This window comes from Antennarius striatus, chromosome 13, assembly GCF_040054535.1.
Source record: "Antennarius striatus isolate MH-2024 chromosome 13, ASM4005453v1, whole genome shotgun sequence".
Lineage (NCBI taxonomy): Eukaryota > Metazoa > Chordata > Actinopteri > Lophiiformes > Antennariidae > Antennarius > Antennarius striatus.
In genome coordinates, this window is record NC_090788.1 from 2,186,406 (window position 1) to 2,204,735 (window position 18,330).

General features: G+C 43.4%; 3 protein-coding genes across 7 annotated transcripts; 2 read left to right on the plus strand and 1 right to left on the minus strand.

The window, feature by feature from the left end:
- Positions 1-3: 3 nt before the first annotated feature.
- On the minus strand, positions 4-7,003 carry p2rx1 (purinergic receptor P2X, ligand-gated ion channel, 1). Of its 4 annotated transcripts, none has more exons than XR_011037891.1 (13): positions 6,682-7,003; positions 4,931-5,075; positions 3,948-4,019; positions 3,697-3,766; positions 2,576-2,663; positions 2,403-2,483; positions 2,059-2,200; positions 1,806-1,951; positions 1,361-1,451; positions 1,205-1,277; positions 806-901; positions 463-504; positions 4-363 (listed from the first exon to the last, which is right to left on the minus strand). XR_011037891.1 is itself a non-coding variant. In XM_068332012.1 (13 exons), the coding sequence occupies exons 1-13, from the start codon at positions 6,819-6,821 to the stop codon at positions 358-360; spliced, it is 1,185 nt and encodes a 394-aa protein (XP_068188113.1). In that variant the 5' UTR covers positions 6,822-7,003; the 3' UTR covers positions 4-357. The 4 variants fall into 4 exon arrangements, 3 of the variants coding, with proteins under 3 accessions (XP_068188113.1, XP_068188112.1, XP_068188114.1); XM_068332012.1 differs by having other exon boundaries at positions 1,212-1,277; XM_068332011.1 differs by lacking the exons at positions 4-363; positions 463-504 and having other exon boundaries at positions 517-901; positions 1,212-1,277.
- A 2,818-nt stretch (positions 7,004-9,821) lies between these two features.
- Positions 9,822-14,929, plus strand: dhx33 (DEAH (Asp-Glu-Ala-His) box polypeptide 33). 2 transcript variants are annotated; one of them, XM_068332003.1, is made up of 12 exons: positions 9,822-10,199; positions 10,459-10,673; positions 10,801-11,028; positions 11,125-11,295; positions 11,432-11,617; positions 11,741-11,852; positions 11,998-12,157; positions 12,244-12,332; positions 12,426-12,553; positions 12,628-12,831; positions 12,910-12,996; positions 13,079-14,929. In XM_068332003.1, the coding sequence occupies exons 1-12, from the start codon at positions 9,989-9,991 to the stop codon at positions 13,385-13,387; spliced, it is 2,100 nt and encodes a 699-aa protein (XP_068188104.1). In that variant the 5' UTR covers positions 9,822-9,988; the 3' UTR covers positions 13,388-14,929. The 2 variants fall into 2 exon arrangements, with proteins under 2 accessions (XP_068188104.1, XP_068188105.1); XM_068332004.1 differs by having other exon boundaries at positions 10,513-10,673.
- Positions 14,930-16,103: 1,174 nt separating this feature from the next.
- c1qbp (complement component 1, q subcomponent binding protein) lies at positions 16,104-18,324 on the plus strand. The gene is made up of 6 exons (XM_068331431.1): positions 16,104-16,471; positions 16,830-16,980; positions 17,050-17,143; positions 17,238-17,333; positions 17,460-17,585; positions 17,687-18,324. Exons 1-6 carry the CDS (start codon positions 16,219-16,221, stop codon positions 17,834-17,836), a joined length of 870 nt encoding a protein of 289 aa, XP_068187532.1. The 5' UTR covers positions 16,104-16,218; the 3' UTR covers positions 17,837-18,324.
- Positions 18,325-18,330: the final 6 nt, after the last annotated feature.

The window sequence follows — 18,330 nt, forward strand, 5'->3', positions numbered from 1 at the left end:
CACACACACACACACACACACACACACACAGGAGTGTGAGAAATTGTCCCATCACCCGTTCTGACAGAGATTGTGTTGAGGTTACAGCCAAAGTGTGAAGCAAGCAAACAGAGCTACACCCAAAAAACACACAGCTGGGCCGCAGCTCTCTGCTGTCCTGCAGAGCAGCTTCTAGAAGGAAAGTGTTGTTGATCGAAGATGCTGTCATGGATTTAAGAAGGAGCTCCTGCCTCCAGTTCATTTGAAGAGAGTGCATTTATATGTGTGTGTGTGTGTGTGTGTGTGTGTGTGTGTGTGTGTGTGTGTGTGTCGTCCTCCAGTACTCCAGTGCTACAGACTTCAGATTTTGCTGCCAGGTCATTTCTGCACAAGAACAAGCAGATAAATTAAGAAATCAGTCATCACAGAGTCAAAGAAAAAAAAAAACATTCTTTATTGTTCTAAGAATCATGGATGACTTACTTTACAGGCCTCAGTCTCTAAGTCGACCTCGGATGTTTGTTCCTAGAGGACAAAAGTCAAACCCACACCGTTTGTAGCTATTTAGATCTCTATTAATAAGAAAAGGGATTCTGTTTTTAATTACCTGCTTTAAAAAAAACAAATGCTACAGGACTAAACGGAATTAATCTGGTCTTTGGTGAAAGTTACCAAACTTTTGTACAAGTGGTGTTTGACGTTTGTGGCAGTGGGATAATGGGATAAACGGAAAGCTGCTCGTCACTTTAACGCCTCTCTGCTGCCCCCTTGTGTTCGCATCGATCCTACAGCAACACGGTTCATATGCGGGCAATGTGCGTCTTACCTGCGTGTGTGTGCCCGTGGATTTGAATTTCATGCTCTTGTAATAGTCTCTCTTTGGCAGCAGGTGGAGCAGGACCAAGTCACAAACCACAGTTGCCTAAAAAAATAAAAATAAAAAATTAGGAGTATTTGAGTTTGCATGGAGATTATTTCACAGACAGGAAAGATGGATCCACGGAGGGAGGGGGGAAGGGAAGGATTACTTGGAAAAAATGAATTTCGCAAAACCAATTTCCACAAAATTTGTTTGAAGGACGGGAAATGTTTTTTAGACATTTTCTTTCATTTCTCATTAAAAATAATCCAAGAATAATGAAGATGTGTGTGTGTGTGTGTGTGCGTGTGCGTGTGTGTGTGTGTGTGTGTGCGCGCGCTCTCATGCCCCTGGTTATTAACTTACAACGTACCACTCCAAAAATGCCCACTCCGGATCCGATTGCCGTCAGTGTGGGGATAATGTCAAATTTTCTCGCCTGTACAAAAGAACAATCGATTGTTACCAATATTTTTGATTTTTATGAATTGCTATTTGTAGAAAAACTTTTAAATCACTTACCACTGAATGCACAATGATGTCCAACCTGATCCCGAACACTTTAAGAAGGGTTCTTTTCTGGATTTTGTCTTCCATGTAATGCTTTGCGTATCTACAAACACGTGAACTTTTTTTTAAATAAAATATTATTTTTATTATAAATATTTTATATATATGTTTTTATTATAAATAATTTTTATTTTTTTATTTTATTATTATAAATATTCATGTTGCACAGATGTGTTGTTCTGCATGCCCCATTAAAATGAACCAGACTGGCTGTTTCCCCTTGAGCCTTACGCTAAGCTTATCTCAGCGTTTGGTGGCTAACAACAGATCGCTATCATTCTGTCTTTATTTATTTCCCACAAAGAAATCAAATAAGCTTTTATTTCCCACAATCTTTTTCCTCTAGTTTTGAGAACCAGAATAAAGACGGGGAAACATCTCTGCAGTGGAAACACACCTGAAATTGTAGCCCACTGACGCTCTGGCTCTATCTGTCTCTGCTGGGTTTCCATAGAGACCGTGGAAGTTATAGTTTGGCTTGCAGTGTTTTACATCCACGTCTAGATTACACGTCCAGTCGATGACGATCCCGATGGCCCCTCCCTTTTTAGGACACAACCACATGATCACAAAATAACAAAAAAAGAAAAAACACACACACATTACCCAAAATGTGCACCAATGGACCGGAATGGAGATCTCTGACTCACCACTCTGGCTATGGTTTCAAAGTTGAAGCCGGACAGTTTAATGATGTCTCCCAGTTTGAATATGGGGCACAGCGGAGCGGCGTCCGGCTCGAAAAGGCATTTACTGATGTAGGAGGCGTCGACGCCTTCCACCAGGTTACTCCTGAAAAGCAGTTCCACTTTATAAAACACCTTTATACTTAAAATGAATGCGCTCAATAGTGGCTAGGAAATGTCTAATATTACATGTGTTTGGTTTCATTTAAAGATCACGTGGATGCCTTTATTCTGGTTCAGGAGGGAGTGAATATGAATACCTCTTATTTATCATTACTTGTATTTTTATTTAATATATTTAACTTCACCTTGTGACGCCAAACAAGGGGAACGTTACGGAATTTTTGATGAACAGCGTGAAGTTCTCCGCAGACATCAACATGGCGGGACTGGATGGAAATGAAATGAACAGAAGACAGGAAGTGGATGAAATCCAGTCATCCTCATCACATGCGTGGATAACTCGGCGTGTTTTTCGTACTCTGGTATGTGCAGATCGTTCTCGACGGGGCACCAGGCGAACACCTCGCAGGTCTTGGTGGAATTCACACAGAATCCCGTCATTTCTCCTTCAAATTTGTGCCAAAAAAATAAAAATAAAAAGTTTTAATAATCTTATCTGGAATTAGCATAAAGGCAGAGCAAGCAAAGATAGACAAGCGCAGAGCTGAAGCAGCTGTCTCTTTATCTGACCCTGATCCCTGCATGTAATTTCTCTCTCCTTGCGATTAGCTTTGTTGCTATCAGCCGGTCTCATCTTGTAGTGGATGAATCCAACGGACGAGTTTCCGACAGGCTTTTTTTTTGTTGGGCCCTGACTTTTCTCCTGGAGCCACTGTTCTGCTCGGACACGAGGCTAGCGCCCTCCATGTTTGCTTGTTTGCTGGATCGCCGCTTCCTAAGAACTACCAGCACCTCAAGGTGAACCTGATTGGTCGGAAGCAGACAGATCTGAAGCTCAGGCTAACAGTTGGTGTTATTGAAGCTGACTTGAAAGTCCCAGACTCTTCACCCTGGGACATACGAACAACTATAAATTTATGTAACAGCTCTTTGATGACACCACATGTGTGTGTTGAGATGTCATAAAACATTCTCACTTCAATGGCTGTTTGCTTCCAGGGTATTTTTCTATGTATGTATGCTTACATGTGTGCTATTACTTGCTCAAGGCAGGGTTATAATAACCGAAGCAAACAATCCAGCGTGCGCTCAGACAGACGGTGTGTTTGGTCACTAAGACTTGTGAACGAGAGCGACGCAGGAATTACGACGTCTAAATGTTTACCCTAGCAGCAGCAGTGATGCGTCAGATCTGCTGTATTTTAGTTTCGACCATGTGGACACAGCCAGATGGATCCTCGTGGGGGCCCCCACCCACACTGCAAACACACCTCTTCATAATCCCCCTGTGATGTACTGAAGGAGGGCCTTCTGGGAAATCATTGTCCTTACCCGTCGCTGGCTTTAGGAAGTCTAAGCTAACGTCAAGACGGGCTTTTGTGCCGGGAGCCGTAACAAAACAAGGCAAAGTCAAAGATCTTTGGCTTCAGGAAGAGGTTAGTCTTCCTGGATAGATGAGGTCAGGTGATCAGGATTTACCGTGTCCTGTTCGCTTGTAACCCCCTCCTTCACAGTCGGTGTTTGAGATGCAGTTGTGTTTGCCAGGGAGCTGTCGCACAAAAGAGATTTCAAGTGTGATTTGAAGACATTGGGTTAAATGAAAGTGAAGAAAACAACAAAACAGGAACTGAGACACTAGACGTTTCATTCTGTGTTGCTATTTTTGGTATCAGTTAGCTGGAAGATGAAGACAGAGACGATGGAGAAACAGAGAGACGTTTTCCCCCTACCTCTGGACACGTTCCCATCGTCTGACCTTCAGTAATGATGTAGTTTGTCATGATGACAAAGGATGAGTCTCCCTGAGGTTTTGGAGTTTGGAGAGAAGTTGTGTGTTAGTTATCTTGATGACAAACTGAAGGCTGCTGCAGTCGTTACGCAACCTGTTAGTTTATTCAATGTTTGTTCCAGCGTTACTGAGTATTCTCATCCCAAAACCAAACAGTCAGAGGTTCACATGGGAAGATGTAGTTACTGTTGAGCCAAATAAGTTATATCCCCATTCTTTAGCCTGAGCTAAGCTAACAAGAGTCTAGCCTCATGTAGCAGACACATATTACACTAGTTTTACTCATCGAGCTGTCAGCAACTAACTCACCAAATACGAATGTTTCCCGAGACAGGAAGAGACGAGATGATAAATGCTAATAAACAATACCTAAGGCAGCCGTTAATTTCAAATAAAAGGATGAAAATGTGTCTTTATTCAGGACCAATGAAGTCTTTATCCATCTTATATCCTGTGGTTTGGTTTATGATTTGCAAAGCAGCTCCACGCCTAGTCTTCAAAGCAAATAGGACTATCTCCACATTGTCTCTTTGGATTGACCACACCTTGATGGTTCAAAGGAGGAACGTATTTGAGTTTTTACTTTTCATTGACTGTGAAGTCGGCTCTTTCTGACGCACAAACAATGGCTTCGTTGACTGACTGTGACGCCTTTATGTTTGGGAAAATGTCAGATCTCCATTGTGTCATCATCAGCTGAGAGAAAGTCTACTCGACGCCTGGGCTTCTGTCGCATTCTGGCCCGTTTCATTCACGCAGCGAAGCATTCTTCCGATGTGTCATTCGCTCTGATTCATGGACCACGGATGCTGACCCAGATTTAGCCTCGTCCACAGCAGGCCCTAGCGATTCGCCGTGTGAAGTCACGTGATGAGAGGAAGTATCCCTGCATGTGTGGAAGGTTGCAGACAATTGTTCACCAACCTGCGAGGGGAAGACGTAGTCGGCCACGTCCCAGACTCTCTCGCTTCCGTTCACGTTGGTGTAGCCCACGCCTTTCATTTTACTGAAGACGGAGCTCACTGCTGTGTCTGTGGACTGGTATCCTTTCTCGTAGATGAACACCCATCTACAGGAGACACAAAGGACGACCTGTTAGGCCTGTCGACACCAACTACACCCACCCCATCAAACCCTACAAGATCGCTGACGGTACATGAATGTGTCGGGATTAAAGAGAGGAAAAAGAGGCATTTTACTTCTAAAATGATTCCCGTTAAACAACAGCCAGCTTCACTCTCTGCATGTCGAAAGAGGAAGTACGGCCAACAGCTGGGACACACTCAAAAGACACCGCGCGCACACACACACACACACACGTACGCCGCCGCGTGCAACACAATGATGTGGAGTCTGTGAAAAGCAATTACCCTCTGGTGGAACGCTGACATGACGGCGAGCGTGCTCTGCAACATGTGTTCATTTGTCTGAAGACAATTGAAAAGCGCCACCCGGCAACATCATTACACCACACACACGTTCAAGAAGGAAATGGAGAAAAAGATGGGGAACGCGTGAATGGAATATAGAAAAATCCGTGCGTGTGGGAATAATGGAGGAACGTTCCGTTAAAGCAGATCCGTATCTGCGGCGACGGAACGCGGCTCGGGAAGCGGAAGGCTCTTCTTCCTCGCCGCCACGCCGAGGCGCTGAGATTAGAGACGATTCAGAATTTTTTTTAAAAAAGGGTAAATCGGTATTTAATGAACTACAATGGAATACAGACACTGGAGAGGCATTATTGTCAATTTAAAATGAGCATGTTTAAATTAAATAAGAGGTTCATTGAAGCTGATGGGTTTTTTCTTGAACTCTAATGAGAATATCTTCTTCAGGAACACACAAAAATACTCTAAATGTGTAAAAAAAATCAGCTGGAAACTAAATGACATTTCCATTTTCTGATGACTAATATCCTTATAAATTATGAATTCATAATAATCTTCATGACCTGACATGACTTGACCTTTACCAGAAGGTCAAGTCTACCTCCGTTCCCGTCAGCGGCCCTTAATGTGGTCTGATGGCTGGAAATGGCAGCTGACAGGAAGGAGCTTCATCACGACCAACATTCACATCAAAAAGGTAGCCGAGTCTTCAGAAAGTAACCGCCTGACATTTCCAATCCCATAATCGTGGTATTTTTTATTCTCTATCAACGCCACCAGCGGATGGCGACACATCTCTGCTCCGTCTTGACGGTTACCCGTGTTGGCACGTGCCTCGGCGCGTTCGTCATCCTGGGATCCTACAGGTTGGTGCTCCGTGACGTGATGTCGAAATAATAACAACAGAAACCTGGATGGTGTGAGTTTAGGATAATTCCGACATGTCAAAGCAGGCGTGGGGGGGGAGGCGGAATGCGAGTTATCCTTGTCTGGACAGATCGGACGAGTCATCGCTGAGGTTGGTTGTTGCGCTTTTTGTTTGGTTTGTCAGAGCTATTGACTGTGATAAAAACACCCAGCAGTACGCAAAGTCAGGAGAAGTCAAATGAAACGTCTTCCTTCTCTAAACTTATCATTTTCTAGCAATTCCATCAGTGCACAACGTTTTGGGGTACTGTTTAGTTCCTGGACTTTGAAGGGGTCGCTCAGAGGGGTCACTTGGATCAGACTCCAGTCTGCCTCGATCAAAAAAGACAAGAAGAAGAGTAAGAATGTTTGGGGTCTTACCCGATGATGTATCCCAGGACCCCCAGCTGGATGAGACGACACACCACGCCGACCCTCCTGTTCCTCACCAGCACCTGACGGGGGGTCTCGTACTCGAAGAAGAAGTCAGAGATGGCGTTGGTGATTTGACTCTTCATCATCTCTCATCAGCCGACCCGCAGATAGGAAGGTCTCTCTCTCTCTCTCCCCCCTCTCTCTCTCTCTCTCTCTTTTCTACCCCACTTGCATGAAACCACTTGATCTCCTCCTCTTCTTCTCCCGCTGCCCTCTGCCTCGTTCCTCAAAAGTGACAACGGTCCTCCTCCTCCTCCCATAAGTAACGTCTGACGCGACTCACAAGAAGAACTGAAGTGTAGGACTTCCTCCCTTCCTCTCCCTCCCCCTTCTCCCTCCTCCCTCTTCCCTCATAAGGTCCCTCTATCTGCTGGTTTCTCAATTCATCTCTCTTTTTTTTTTTTTAAAATACAAATTTGTTACAGATTTAAAGTACTTTATTTTGTTTTAATTCACCCTTGACTTGAATGTGAACTCCAATAACTCAACAGCTGTCAGATAACCACCAGACTTCCTCTTGTCAATGTTAGCAGCTCTTATCATCTCCACTCTAACACAAACACATCATGCTTGTTTGCCTGCTCTCATGTCACATCGGTAGACGTTAAGCCTTCTTATGTTTTATCATCATTTTGTGTTGGGGGGGGCGGCAAAGGGATAAATATTTTGAGTCTCGACGATTCAGTGTTTCTGAGAGGTGCTTTGCATTTCTAATCTTCATTCCCACAGAACCAAAGGAACAAAAACACGACGTAATAATTTAAGTGAATCCATCCGTTTTGGTGTGAAGTCATTACATAATATTCTATAAAAATTTTAAAAAAAATCTTCCTCACATGTGCAGCGCTTTCTAATCTCCAGAGATTAGCAAAGAGAACATCAGAGTTGGAAATCATGTTCAAAATCTAAATCTAGTTAAAGCCTATCCCCCAAAACACACACGAATATATACACCAGTATATCCAGTTTGGTGAGAGAGTAGGGATTTAGAAAAGACTGCAAAAGAAAAAAAAAGTGGCCATGTTATTCTAAAAAAATAAGAACACACTTTGATAGACTAAATATAGCATGGTCCAATTAGTGCAAAGGCTTATTTAGCAGGAAGTTTTGAGATAACTGAACTTGGATTCTCTATTGTTTCGTGTAAGATTTGACAAAAAAGTGCTGTGTGGAAATTTTTCTTAATTTTTATGCTATGAACACTTTGAAAAAAAGAGATTAATGTCCAGCTAGTCACACTCACATGAATGAATGAGTCCTTTAAAGGTAAAAATCCAGCATGAGAGTGACACAGGATATGAAAGTAGAACATTGTGGCTACGCTAACATGCTGATGTGTAGTCAGAATCATTTTTAACCTGTTCAGGATCTGAACTTTGAGAATAAGCCTGGTAACATTCTCAAGTTACCACCAAAAAGACCTTATAAAGCCTATTATCCAAAGTTATAAGGCTTTGTTATCTGGGTACCATGACAATGTGCAATTAAAAGCTAAAAATGACTGGCTAAGGAAGACAAACTTGATTTTAAGGAGAAGTTTTTACTGTTATGACCTGTTGCATGTCACATTGCACTCCGCTGAAATAAAACATGTTCTTCAAGTCAGTAGGTGTGTTACGTTATTTCCTCTGTGTTGCTTCATGACATCCTGCAATGAACCTTTTTTTTTTTTTTGTAACTTGTTTCCTGGAGGTTTGACCAGAACCTTTCAAAATGATAATGAAGTTTTAATGATCCGTTTTGCTTGACACACTGATATGCTAAATACTACTGTTTAAAATCAAACTGTTGACACGCTGAAAAAGCTCTTTAACACAATCAACGCTTGAGGTTTATGCTTCTTATTGATTGTTGTACCAACAAACTTTGTGCCAGGGTATAAAAGTTATGGAACATTTTATTCAACGTCAACTAAAATATATGATTTACAATATTATTCTAATAATAATTATTATTATTATTAATAATAATATTAATGTCATCATTATTGTCATTTTTATTACTTTTATGTATGCATTGATAGATAATTTAAAGGAAAATTCATCACCTCCACCACACTTTTCTGGGAGAGGCAAGAGAGGCAAAGGTGTCCACCTCATGCATGCATAATAAATAAATAATAGAAATGAAAATAGATTAGAAGCAATGCACACAAAAAAACCCAAGTGGTGCCCTGAGAAGAAATGCAGCATTAGACTTCCATGTCCGGGCCCTGGAGTCAAAGACCCTCCAGATTCCATCACTAGGGAAACTCTTGGCCCTGCATGTTGTCAGCCGGCACAAACTGATGGAAATCCTGCTTGACAGACTTTTACACTGCAACAGTTTACTGTGAGCAATCAGCTGCAAGGATGCTCGGAATTACAGTGCATTTAATCCCATTTGTGATGAACAGATTTAAGAGCCGGATTGTGTCACAAATCGCTGCACGAATAAACACTTAATGGGCTAATCTGGGTGTGTGTATGTGTTGACAGCTAATTAGTGTCATCACACCCACATGAGGTCTCATCTCACAGTAAAGTGAAATTGAGAACACTGCTGAGTTGTGAGCACAAAGGTTTCAGTGACAGTTGTTTGTGCTTCCAAACACCTCCAGTGTCATCATCGCCTTGTCCTGTTTTATTTAACTTGTGCGGTTTTTTTTTAAAGAGTACACTTCCAAAAAGTTATTTATTTCTTACAGTACAGTGGAAAATTCCCAACACATTGACAAATTCCAGGTCATCCAGTTCATGGCGCTATTAACAAGTTTTAATGCTTTTGTTGACAAATTGATATCAATACTGTCATTATTGATGATAATTGATGATTTTTAAATTATAAAGCTTAATTTTTGTTGTGTGTTAACTTCCTAGATCATTTTGCGATGACAACGTGATGTGACATTAATACAAAAAAACATGTCCCCACATTTCTGGTTTTGATTCTTTTTTATTTAGGAATTTTAAATATTTCATTTACGTTACAATTTACGTTTTGGATCAGGGCAACAGGTAATTTCCGCACCGCGTGCAAATTCCTGTCAGTCTGTGCCCGGGGTAAAATTTCCTCCCTTCCTATGACGTCAAACGCCTGCGCCGAATTCTACCGCGTGGGGACGTCTTTGCAGAGGCAGCAAAACATCCGCATTGACGCTTCCCTGTGCGTCAGCGAGGTTGAGAAAACTTTTTATTCCGATCTGGAATTGAAATTATCTCAAATTTAGAGCCGCGAAGCTTTTTTTGCTGATCAGCTTCACCTTTTCTAGATCATGCCCCACGACCCCGACCCTCCTCCGGCGAAGAAATTCAAGCCGGGGTCCGTGTTTTTCCGTCACAATAAGAACAAGCCTGGAATGCTGCTGCCTACTAAAGGGAATGCGGCCACTCCGATAGACGTGCAGAGGAAACAGCTTCCGATCTACCAGGCGAAACCTCAGCTGCTCAACCAGCTGAGGCAGCACCACAATGCTATCCTCATAGGTAACGCGTTAGCTGCTAGCTAACGCTGCTACAAACGTTAGCGTTAGCTGCGAACACTTCAAAACATCCGGGCTTTAAGTGATGACGTCAGCAGCCTTTAGTGGATCTTTTCGACTTATTTGAATGATTATTGTTTAAAATATATATTATTGTTTAAAATATTACATAAAATATTATATATTATTGTTTAAAATATATATAATTTAATATATAATTTTTACTTTTATTTTTAACTTAGTGGTTTCCCACTTTGTTCTAGAAGCAGCATTTCCTGTTGAGCATTACCTGACTGAACATATCCTGCTTTCATCAGGGGAGACCGGTTCAGGGAAGACCACGCAGATCCCCCAGTATCTCTACGAGGCCGGCATCGGACGGCAGGGTATCATCGCCATCACTCAGCCCCGGCGGGTCGCTGCCATCTCTCTGGCTGGAAGAGTGGCGGAGGAGAAGAGGACCCAGCTTGGAAAACTGGTACGCCCCATAAACTCTCTCCTCCACACCTGATGGTCATCTGTCACTGCTTGTGGCCTCATGCCAGATTTGTTGTTCCAGTTTGACCCACACAACACATGATTTTTTTGGTTGAATCCGTTGACAGGTTGGTTACACGGTGCGTTTCGAGGATGTCACCTCCTTCGAAACAAAGCTGAAGTTCATGACGGACGGCATGCTCCTGCGAGAGGCCATCGGAGACCCCCTGCTGCTGCGCTACACCGTGGTGGTCCTGGACGAAGCTCACGAGCGGACCGTGCACACGGACGTGCTGTTTGGCGTGGTTAAAGCCGCTCAACGCAAACGCAGAGAACTGAATAAGATCCCCCTGAAGGTGGGAGGACGGTTTCATTCATTCATTTTCTCTACCTCTTCCTCTGCTTTGGTGGGTCATGGTCATAATTTTTTTTTTCTTATGTAACCCACACAGGTCATCGTGATGTCGGCCACCATGGATGTGGATCTGTTCTCTGAGTACTTCAACAAGTCGCCCGTGCTCTACTTGGAGGGCCGACAGCATCCGATTCAGATCTACTACACCAAGCAGCCCCAGTCCGACTACCTGCAGGCCGCGCTCGTCTCCATCTTCCAAATCCATCAGGTCGGTTTTGTAGTTTCAACATGAATCCAAACAAAAGAAAGAACACTTTCACTTTTAGCTGTAAAGGAAACACAGCTCTGAGCACACGGCGAACCCGCCTGAATGTATTAGTATTTCTCTTGATGTTTGCTCGCAGGAGGCCCCCCCGTCCCATGACATCTTAGTCTTCCTGACGGGTCAGGAGGAGATCGAGTCCCTGGCCAGGACTTGCCGGGACATCTCTAAACATCTACCCGACAGCTGCGGTCCCATGGTAGTCATCCCGCTGTATGCGTCGCTGCCCCCGGCGCAGCAGCTCAGGGTGTTCCAGGCGGCTCCCAAGGTAAAGTAAACAGGAGAGACGTGTTTGTGCTGCCTTGTCATCATGTGTTCCTCTCATTTTGCTTCTTCAAAGGTGATTCTTGCAGATTTGTCTTCTAACCCACCCTCTTTTTCCTATTTCCAGGGTTGCAGGAAGGTCATCCTCTCGACCAACATCGCAGAGACGTCGGTGACGATCTCAGGCATCAAATACGTCATCGACACGGGGATGGTGAAGGCCAAACGTTTCAGTCCTGGTTAGATTCCTCACGTCTGTTGTGTGCAGAGCAAACAAATCCAACGGAGCCTTTTAAATAAATCAAGGCGGCAGAATTCAAGTTTGAGACCGTGGTCAGACGTTGTGTGTTTGATGTTCACCAAACACGTCTGCTCTGCTCTCAGACAGCGGGCTGGAGGTCTTGGCGGTGCAGCGGGTCTCTAAAGCCCAGGCGTGGCAGCGGGCGGGCCGAGCCGGCCGGGAGGACTCCGGCTCCTGCTACCGTCTCTACACCGAGCAGGAATTCGACAATCTGATCCCGATGACCGTCCCAGAGATCCAGAGGTCCCCCCCCCCCCGGCTCATTCCTCTCCTGCGTGTCGATTTGCGTCAGTCACACCCGGGTGAACTGTCGTGTTTCCTTCCTGCAGGTGTAACCTAGCCGGTGTGATGCTGCAGCTCATGGCTCTGGGTATCCCAGACGTGATGAATTTCGATTTCATGTCGAAGCCTTCTCCTGGTAAGACGCGGCAGACGGTGGATTATTATCCACTTCCTGTCATCCTGTGGGCGGGGGGGGCTTGATTGTGACCCATCCTCGTGTTTATCCTAGAGGCCGTTCGTTCTGCCGTGGAGCATCTAGAGCTGCTGGGGGCCGTGGAGAAGAAGGACGGTCAGCTTCTGCTCACCGCTCTGGGGAAGAAGATGGCCAGTTTCCCCCTGGAGCCCCGATACGCTAAAGTAAAAAAAAACCCAACTGTTTGGAAAAGCAGGAAACGTCACGATGTCCTGACACCCTCCCCCCCCCCTCACAGACCATCCTGCTGTCCCCCGACTACTCCTGTTCGGAGGAGATTTTAAGCATCGTGTCCCTGCTGTCGGTGGACACCGTGTTGTACAACCCCCCCGCCCGGCGGGAAGAGGTCCTCGCCGCACGCAAGAAGTTCAGCTCCAGCGAAGGAGACCACATGACGCTGCTCAACATCTACAGGTCCTTCAAGAAAGTCAGCGGGAATAAGGTGAGTGAAGGAGGAAGAGTGGGGGGGGGGGGCAGCCGAGCTGCCTTTTCACGACCCGGAATGTTTCTCCTGTTTCAGGAATGGTGCCGGGAGAACTTTGTCAACAGCAGGAACATGGGTCTGGTGAAAGAGGTCCAGGCTCAGCTCAGAGAGATTTGCCTGAAGGTAACGCGCCTCAATCACGTCGATCTCTGCATCTAACATTTGAAAAACAAGAATCGAACCCGTTTCCTGCTTCTTTCACCAGCTGAATCTGAAGCTGGAGTCGTGCGGCGCAGAGACGGGGAACGTCCGCCGCTGCCTCGCCCGCGGGATGTTCGTCAACGCGGCGGAGCTGCAGCTGGACGGCAGCTACGTGGCGCTGCACACCCACCAGCCCGTGGCCATACACCCGTCGTCCGTCCTCTTCCAGGCCAAGCCGGCGTACGTGATCTTCAACGAGCTGCTGCACACCTCGCGCTGCTACATGAGAGACCTGTGTCTGGTGGACGCCGATTGGCTGCTGGACGCAGCGCCGGACTACTTCGGACGCAAACTCCGCCCTACGAAGAGCTAACCGGAGAGGCAGGCCTGACGTACATCACCGCAAGGAAATCAAGTTCTACAAGGAAGGGAAAACTGAAAAAGCGGACTCTCCTCACAAGACTCGATTCGGATTTGAAGACGTTTGATTTCACAGAAGCGCCGATCAAACCAGAATACTTTTCTGTGTGGTAAACTTCTCTGGATTTTACTACCTCCCAGTCCACACGCATTTGGCGTGTGCATCTGCAGAAGGAATCTGCATCGACTGTCGCTCAGATTTTATAAACTGTTTCTTCTCTCCGATGGTATTTCATCTTCTCAAATGGCCTCCTGTTTTAAAACTTTTAAAAAAAAGCTTTTTGAGTCGTCACTTATTTCCCTATTTGCGTGCATTTTAATCATATGGGGTTAACCACATTAGAAAGTTATCATAGACCGACTCTAGCAATGGATATTTTTGACTTAATTTGGAATAATATTGAATTTTTTTTCCTTTGGAATGTTTCCATCATGCATTTTTTTATACAGTCATATTTCTTTTCTAAATCAGGACAGTCAGTAGCTACTTAATCTGTAAAATTATCAAATTAAAATGCTGGAAAATCCCTAGATTTCAAGTTAAACATAAGGTTTTTTATTATGTCGCGGTGACATGATTTCTCCTCTTTGTGCATGCCTTCAGTCGATCACTCGTTCCAAAGACGCGCTCGTCGGGAGAAGCAGCATGCCTTATCCTCCAGGTTTCTGCTCTCTGCTCATGTATATTATTAAATCTCCACATAGAATTACCACAGATGAATGCTGACAGCTACTGTATGCAATGCATGGAGATAATAATGAATGATTATCTTGAACTTTGTAGAGTTTTCACTCTGTTGAACTATAGGATGGACACTTTTGTCCTTTTTTTTTTTTTTACTCCAGGTCTCAGGATTTTACACTATTGTCTACAAATAAGAAGCAATTTTTCAACTTTTAGAAATGCCAAATGCATGTTCTTCCCGTAGAGCATCGTTACTAAGAGGATGTATGTTCCGTGTTTTAATCTCTTACAGATGATGTGCTTTATAAGATATTTTTTCAAATCACAAAGGAAAAGTAGGCCATTTAAGAGCTGCATGTTATGATGTTTGTAATATCAAATGCACGCCTTGGAAGAGTTTATTAAGAATATATTTAATATAATTTGTTCAGTCTTGCAACAAAAACCAGTACTGGTTTAGTTTCTAATAAAAGTGGAGTCTGTTTCTCAATGAGTGATTCTTTGTGTGAGGGTACGCAGTCAGAGCCAGATGCTTTTTTAACAGTCATCATCTCGTCGATCTAAAAGACAGAAAGCGACTCCCTCTTCTGGCAGCAAGGCCTCCTGTCTGAACACTTCAGCTGATTCTCCTCATTTAAATGAAAGCAGGTTTTAAATGATGCAACACGGCACACATGAGACTTGTTTTTGGATTTTGCTGCTGGTCAGGAAGCATTCTAATGTGAGATTTGATTCAAATCTACATGTATTCCCGTTTCTCACAGCTGGATGTCATGTTTTTACTAAATGTGATGGGGAATAAAAGAACGATATTCCATGCCTCTTTTTAGCTTCATTTTATTTAGGTTTTTCCACATTCAACAAAAAGCCTTTAAAAGACTCCAGGTATCTCAAAAATGTTTCTAATCCTCACGTTTGTTGGGAATTTCCATTTAACAATGGAAACGACCACAAAACGCATCTGCTTACACAAACACAAATAGCACAACACTTAGATCTTGTCTATCACATAATTTTCTGAACACAAAAGTACAGAACATAGAAAACTGATACATGTGAGGCTGAGTCAGGCAGCTGGTGATTCAAGGACAGTCTAACCCAAACACTATAAAGATCACGGCCAATGAACATTCGGGGCTCTTCTCCAGAGGTTTGTTGCTGCGTCTGTATCCTCACCAACTTTTTAAACTGATGAATTTCTTCGTTAAACCTTTTTGGAATGCAATTTGTCTCATCATTGAGGATACACCTCTCAACCGAGCTAAATAACCAAAGACAGTTTTGTTCAGAGCAAAACCCGAACACCTTCATCTATACAAAATGTATAAATTTTAAGAAGCTGTCCTCTGAAGCGATAAAACAAAATGTTAACTTTGTTGGCTTTTGAATATTAATTCCATAGAATATCTCTTGTGATATTTGATATCACGATAACAGATAACAACTATGACCAGGAATATTGCACAACCTGGATTCTTTACCCATGAGGAATGGGCTAGAATTCCTCAGAAACACTTCCAGAATCAGGTGTCTGGCTGTGCATCACTTTTGCATCAGGTCACAGCAGCTAATTTGCTAATGACAAGACATTTTTTGAGACTGCAGTCAGTTTTTTAAAAATTTTATTTATATCGATTTATATTTGTTTTATCTCTGCTTTACGTAATCTTGATTGATTTCGTTATTGTAAAAGTTTAAAAAACAAAATAAGGGTTGAATTATTTTCCTCTCAACTGCAAAACCTAGAACCTTCCCTTATTCCACCACAGGGGGCGCTATCGGTTGTGAGCACTCTATGTTGAAATTTTTTTTAGAACACGATAAAAACTAAAGTTTTATATTAAGATAAAATTATTGTTTATATGATAATTTTCTAATTATATTTGGTGATTTATTTATGGAAATTTTTTAAAATTTTATTTTCTCCGCTTATTCCTCCGCGCTCCGTTGAAGTACTGTATTGTTTCCGGTGCGGAGGTCACAGTCAGGTCAATGTGTCCTTCCACACGTGTTGCACCATCTTGAAGGAGCAACATCGCAGTCCGTCACTGAAAGCGGTCGTTAATTTATTCTTTACACGTCTTAATATTACTACAGTCATGTTAAAGTCGGTTGTTCGTGCTGTCGGAGCCGCCGTCCGCGTTACCTCCTCCACCGCGCCCACAGCCCGGGTCCTGCCGCTCAGATGCCCGGTCCTCTGCTCTCCAAACTCCGCCACAACCCGGCCCTTCACCCGCTCCCTGTGGGTGATGAATAACCGCGGAACCACATCGGGATACAGGCCGAAACTTTTCACCACTAAAGTCCTGAATCCATCGGTGTTGTGTGGGTGTGAGGGGCTGCACACTGAAGGTAAGACCGCTACGGTGAAGTCCTTTGACAGGTTAGCTAGCTAACAGTATTAACCTCCTTATGACTGGGAATAAAATGTGTTTAAAGTATTCAATCTTTGGTTTTCTCGTTCAAGAATGCTTGTAACACTAAATCGTTTTGTCTTTTAAATAAAACAACAACAACACATTTCCCAGTCACCAAATGGGTTAGCATCCCTGTCTGCCGGTAGCTGATGTTGGCATTGATTCGTCTTTAGCCGAACTAGTAATGAAGATGTTAAACTGCTCTCTCATTGAAACTTTGATGGGAAACAGGAAATAACATCTGATTTTTATTTGCTACAGGATACATTTTCAAATTTCTCTTTTATAAACAGGTGACAAAGCCTTCATCAACTTCCTGTCTGATGAAATCAAAGAGGAGGTGAAGATCCAGAAACACAAAAGTCTTCCTAAGATGTCTGGAGGATGGGAGCTAGAGATGAACGGCACCGAGGCCAAACTCACAAAGAACGTCTCAGGAGAAAAGTGAGCAGAACCTGCTTGTGATTCTTCATCAGGCGGACGAACCGGACCTTTAACTGTCTATTCTTACAGAATCACCGTCACATTCAATATTAACAACAGCATTCCTCCTAACTTTGAGGAGGAAGAAGAGGAAAAAAGTCAGCAGAAATCAGCAGATGAAGAGGTGGGCTACACAAATCATCTCCAGGACTGCATGGTTTTTAAAAAAATGTAAAATACCCACATTTGCGATTAATTATCAATTTTTACCTTTACAGCCGGAGATTTTGTCCATGCCAAATTTTGTCGTTGAAGTAAAAAAACAGGATTCAAAACATTCCTTGGTGTTTGACTGCAATTTCCCTGAAGATGAGGTAAACTTGAAGATTACAAAGTGAACATCTAACATTGTTGATTTTTTGAAATAGTAATGACTTGCTTCTTCCAAAGCCCTGAGTCTCTTTTCTCTCACTCCTTCCTCAATAATCCGCTCCGTGTAGATCAGTCGAGGCGAAGGGGAAGAGGACAGCGACATCTTTGCCATACGTGAGGTCAGTTTCCAGCCTGATGGAGATGACGAGTGGAAGGAGACCAGCTACACCCTCAACACAGACTCTCTGGACTGGGTAGGATCCGAGTGATCGTGCTGACTTCACACACAGTCGTGAATGAAGAAGCTCATCCCTCTGGAGGCGCATTAATCACCACTCGTATGTGTGTCTTCCAGGCCCTGTATGACCACCTGATGGACTTTCTGGCCGATCGGGGGGTCGACAACACGTTTGCCGATGAACTGATGGAACTGAGCACTGGGGTCGAGCATCAAGAATACATCAGATTCTTGGAAGACCTTCAGAGCTTTGTCAAGGGTCATTAATGTTAAATGTAGGCAAATGAAAATCACTTTTATTGGTAATAAAGTAATTGTTGCTGCACTGATTGATGGACTCGAGATGAGTGAAACAGTTGCTTTATTGCCTGTGTGAGAAGTCATCACATTAATGTTGCTGCAGATTGGTTCTGAATGTTTTTTTGTTGTTGTTTTGTAAGTTAAAGAGATCCACTCATTAAAAATATACAGAGCCCCAACTGATGACAATGTGCCCCGTCGCCTCGTCTGTTCCATTAAATTCTCTGAAAGCCAATGAAAGTAGGCCGTTTTCAAGAAGCGAAAGTTAAACTAAATCATCCAAAATTTCATTTAAATTAATAACTTTCTGATATTTGTGCCAGCTTCTGGTTCCGACAGCCGTACGAGCCCTAATAAGACGCGGAACCATCATATGTGAAGTCTGAAACATTAAAAAATTCATGTCTCCAGAAAACAAGATTGGTGTGAAATAAATTATTTTGCTACCGAGTGAATGATTT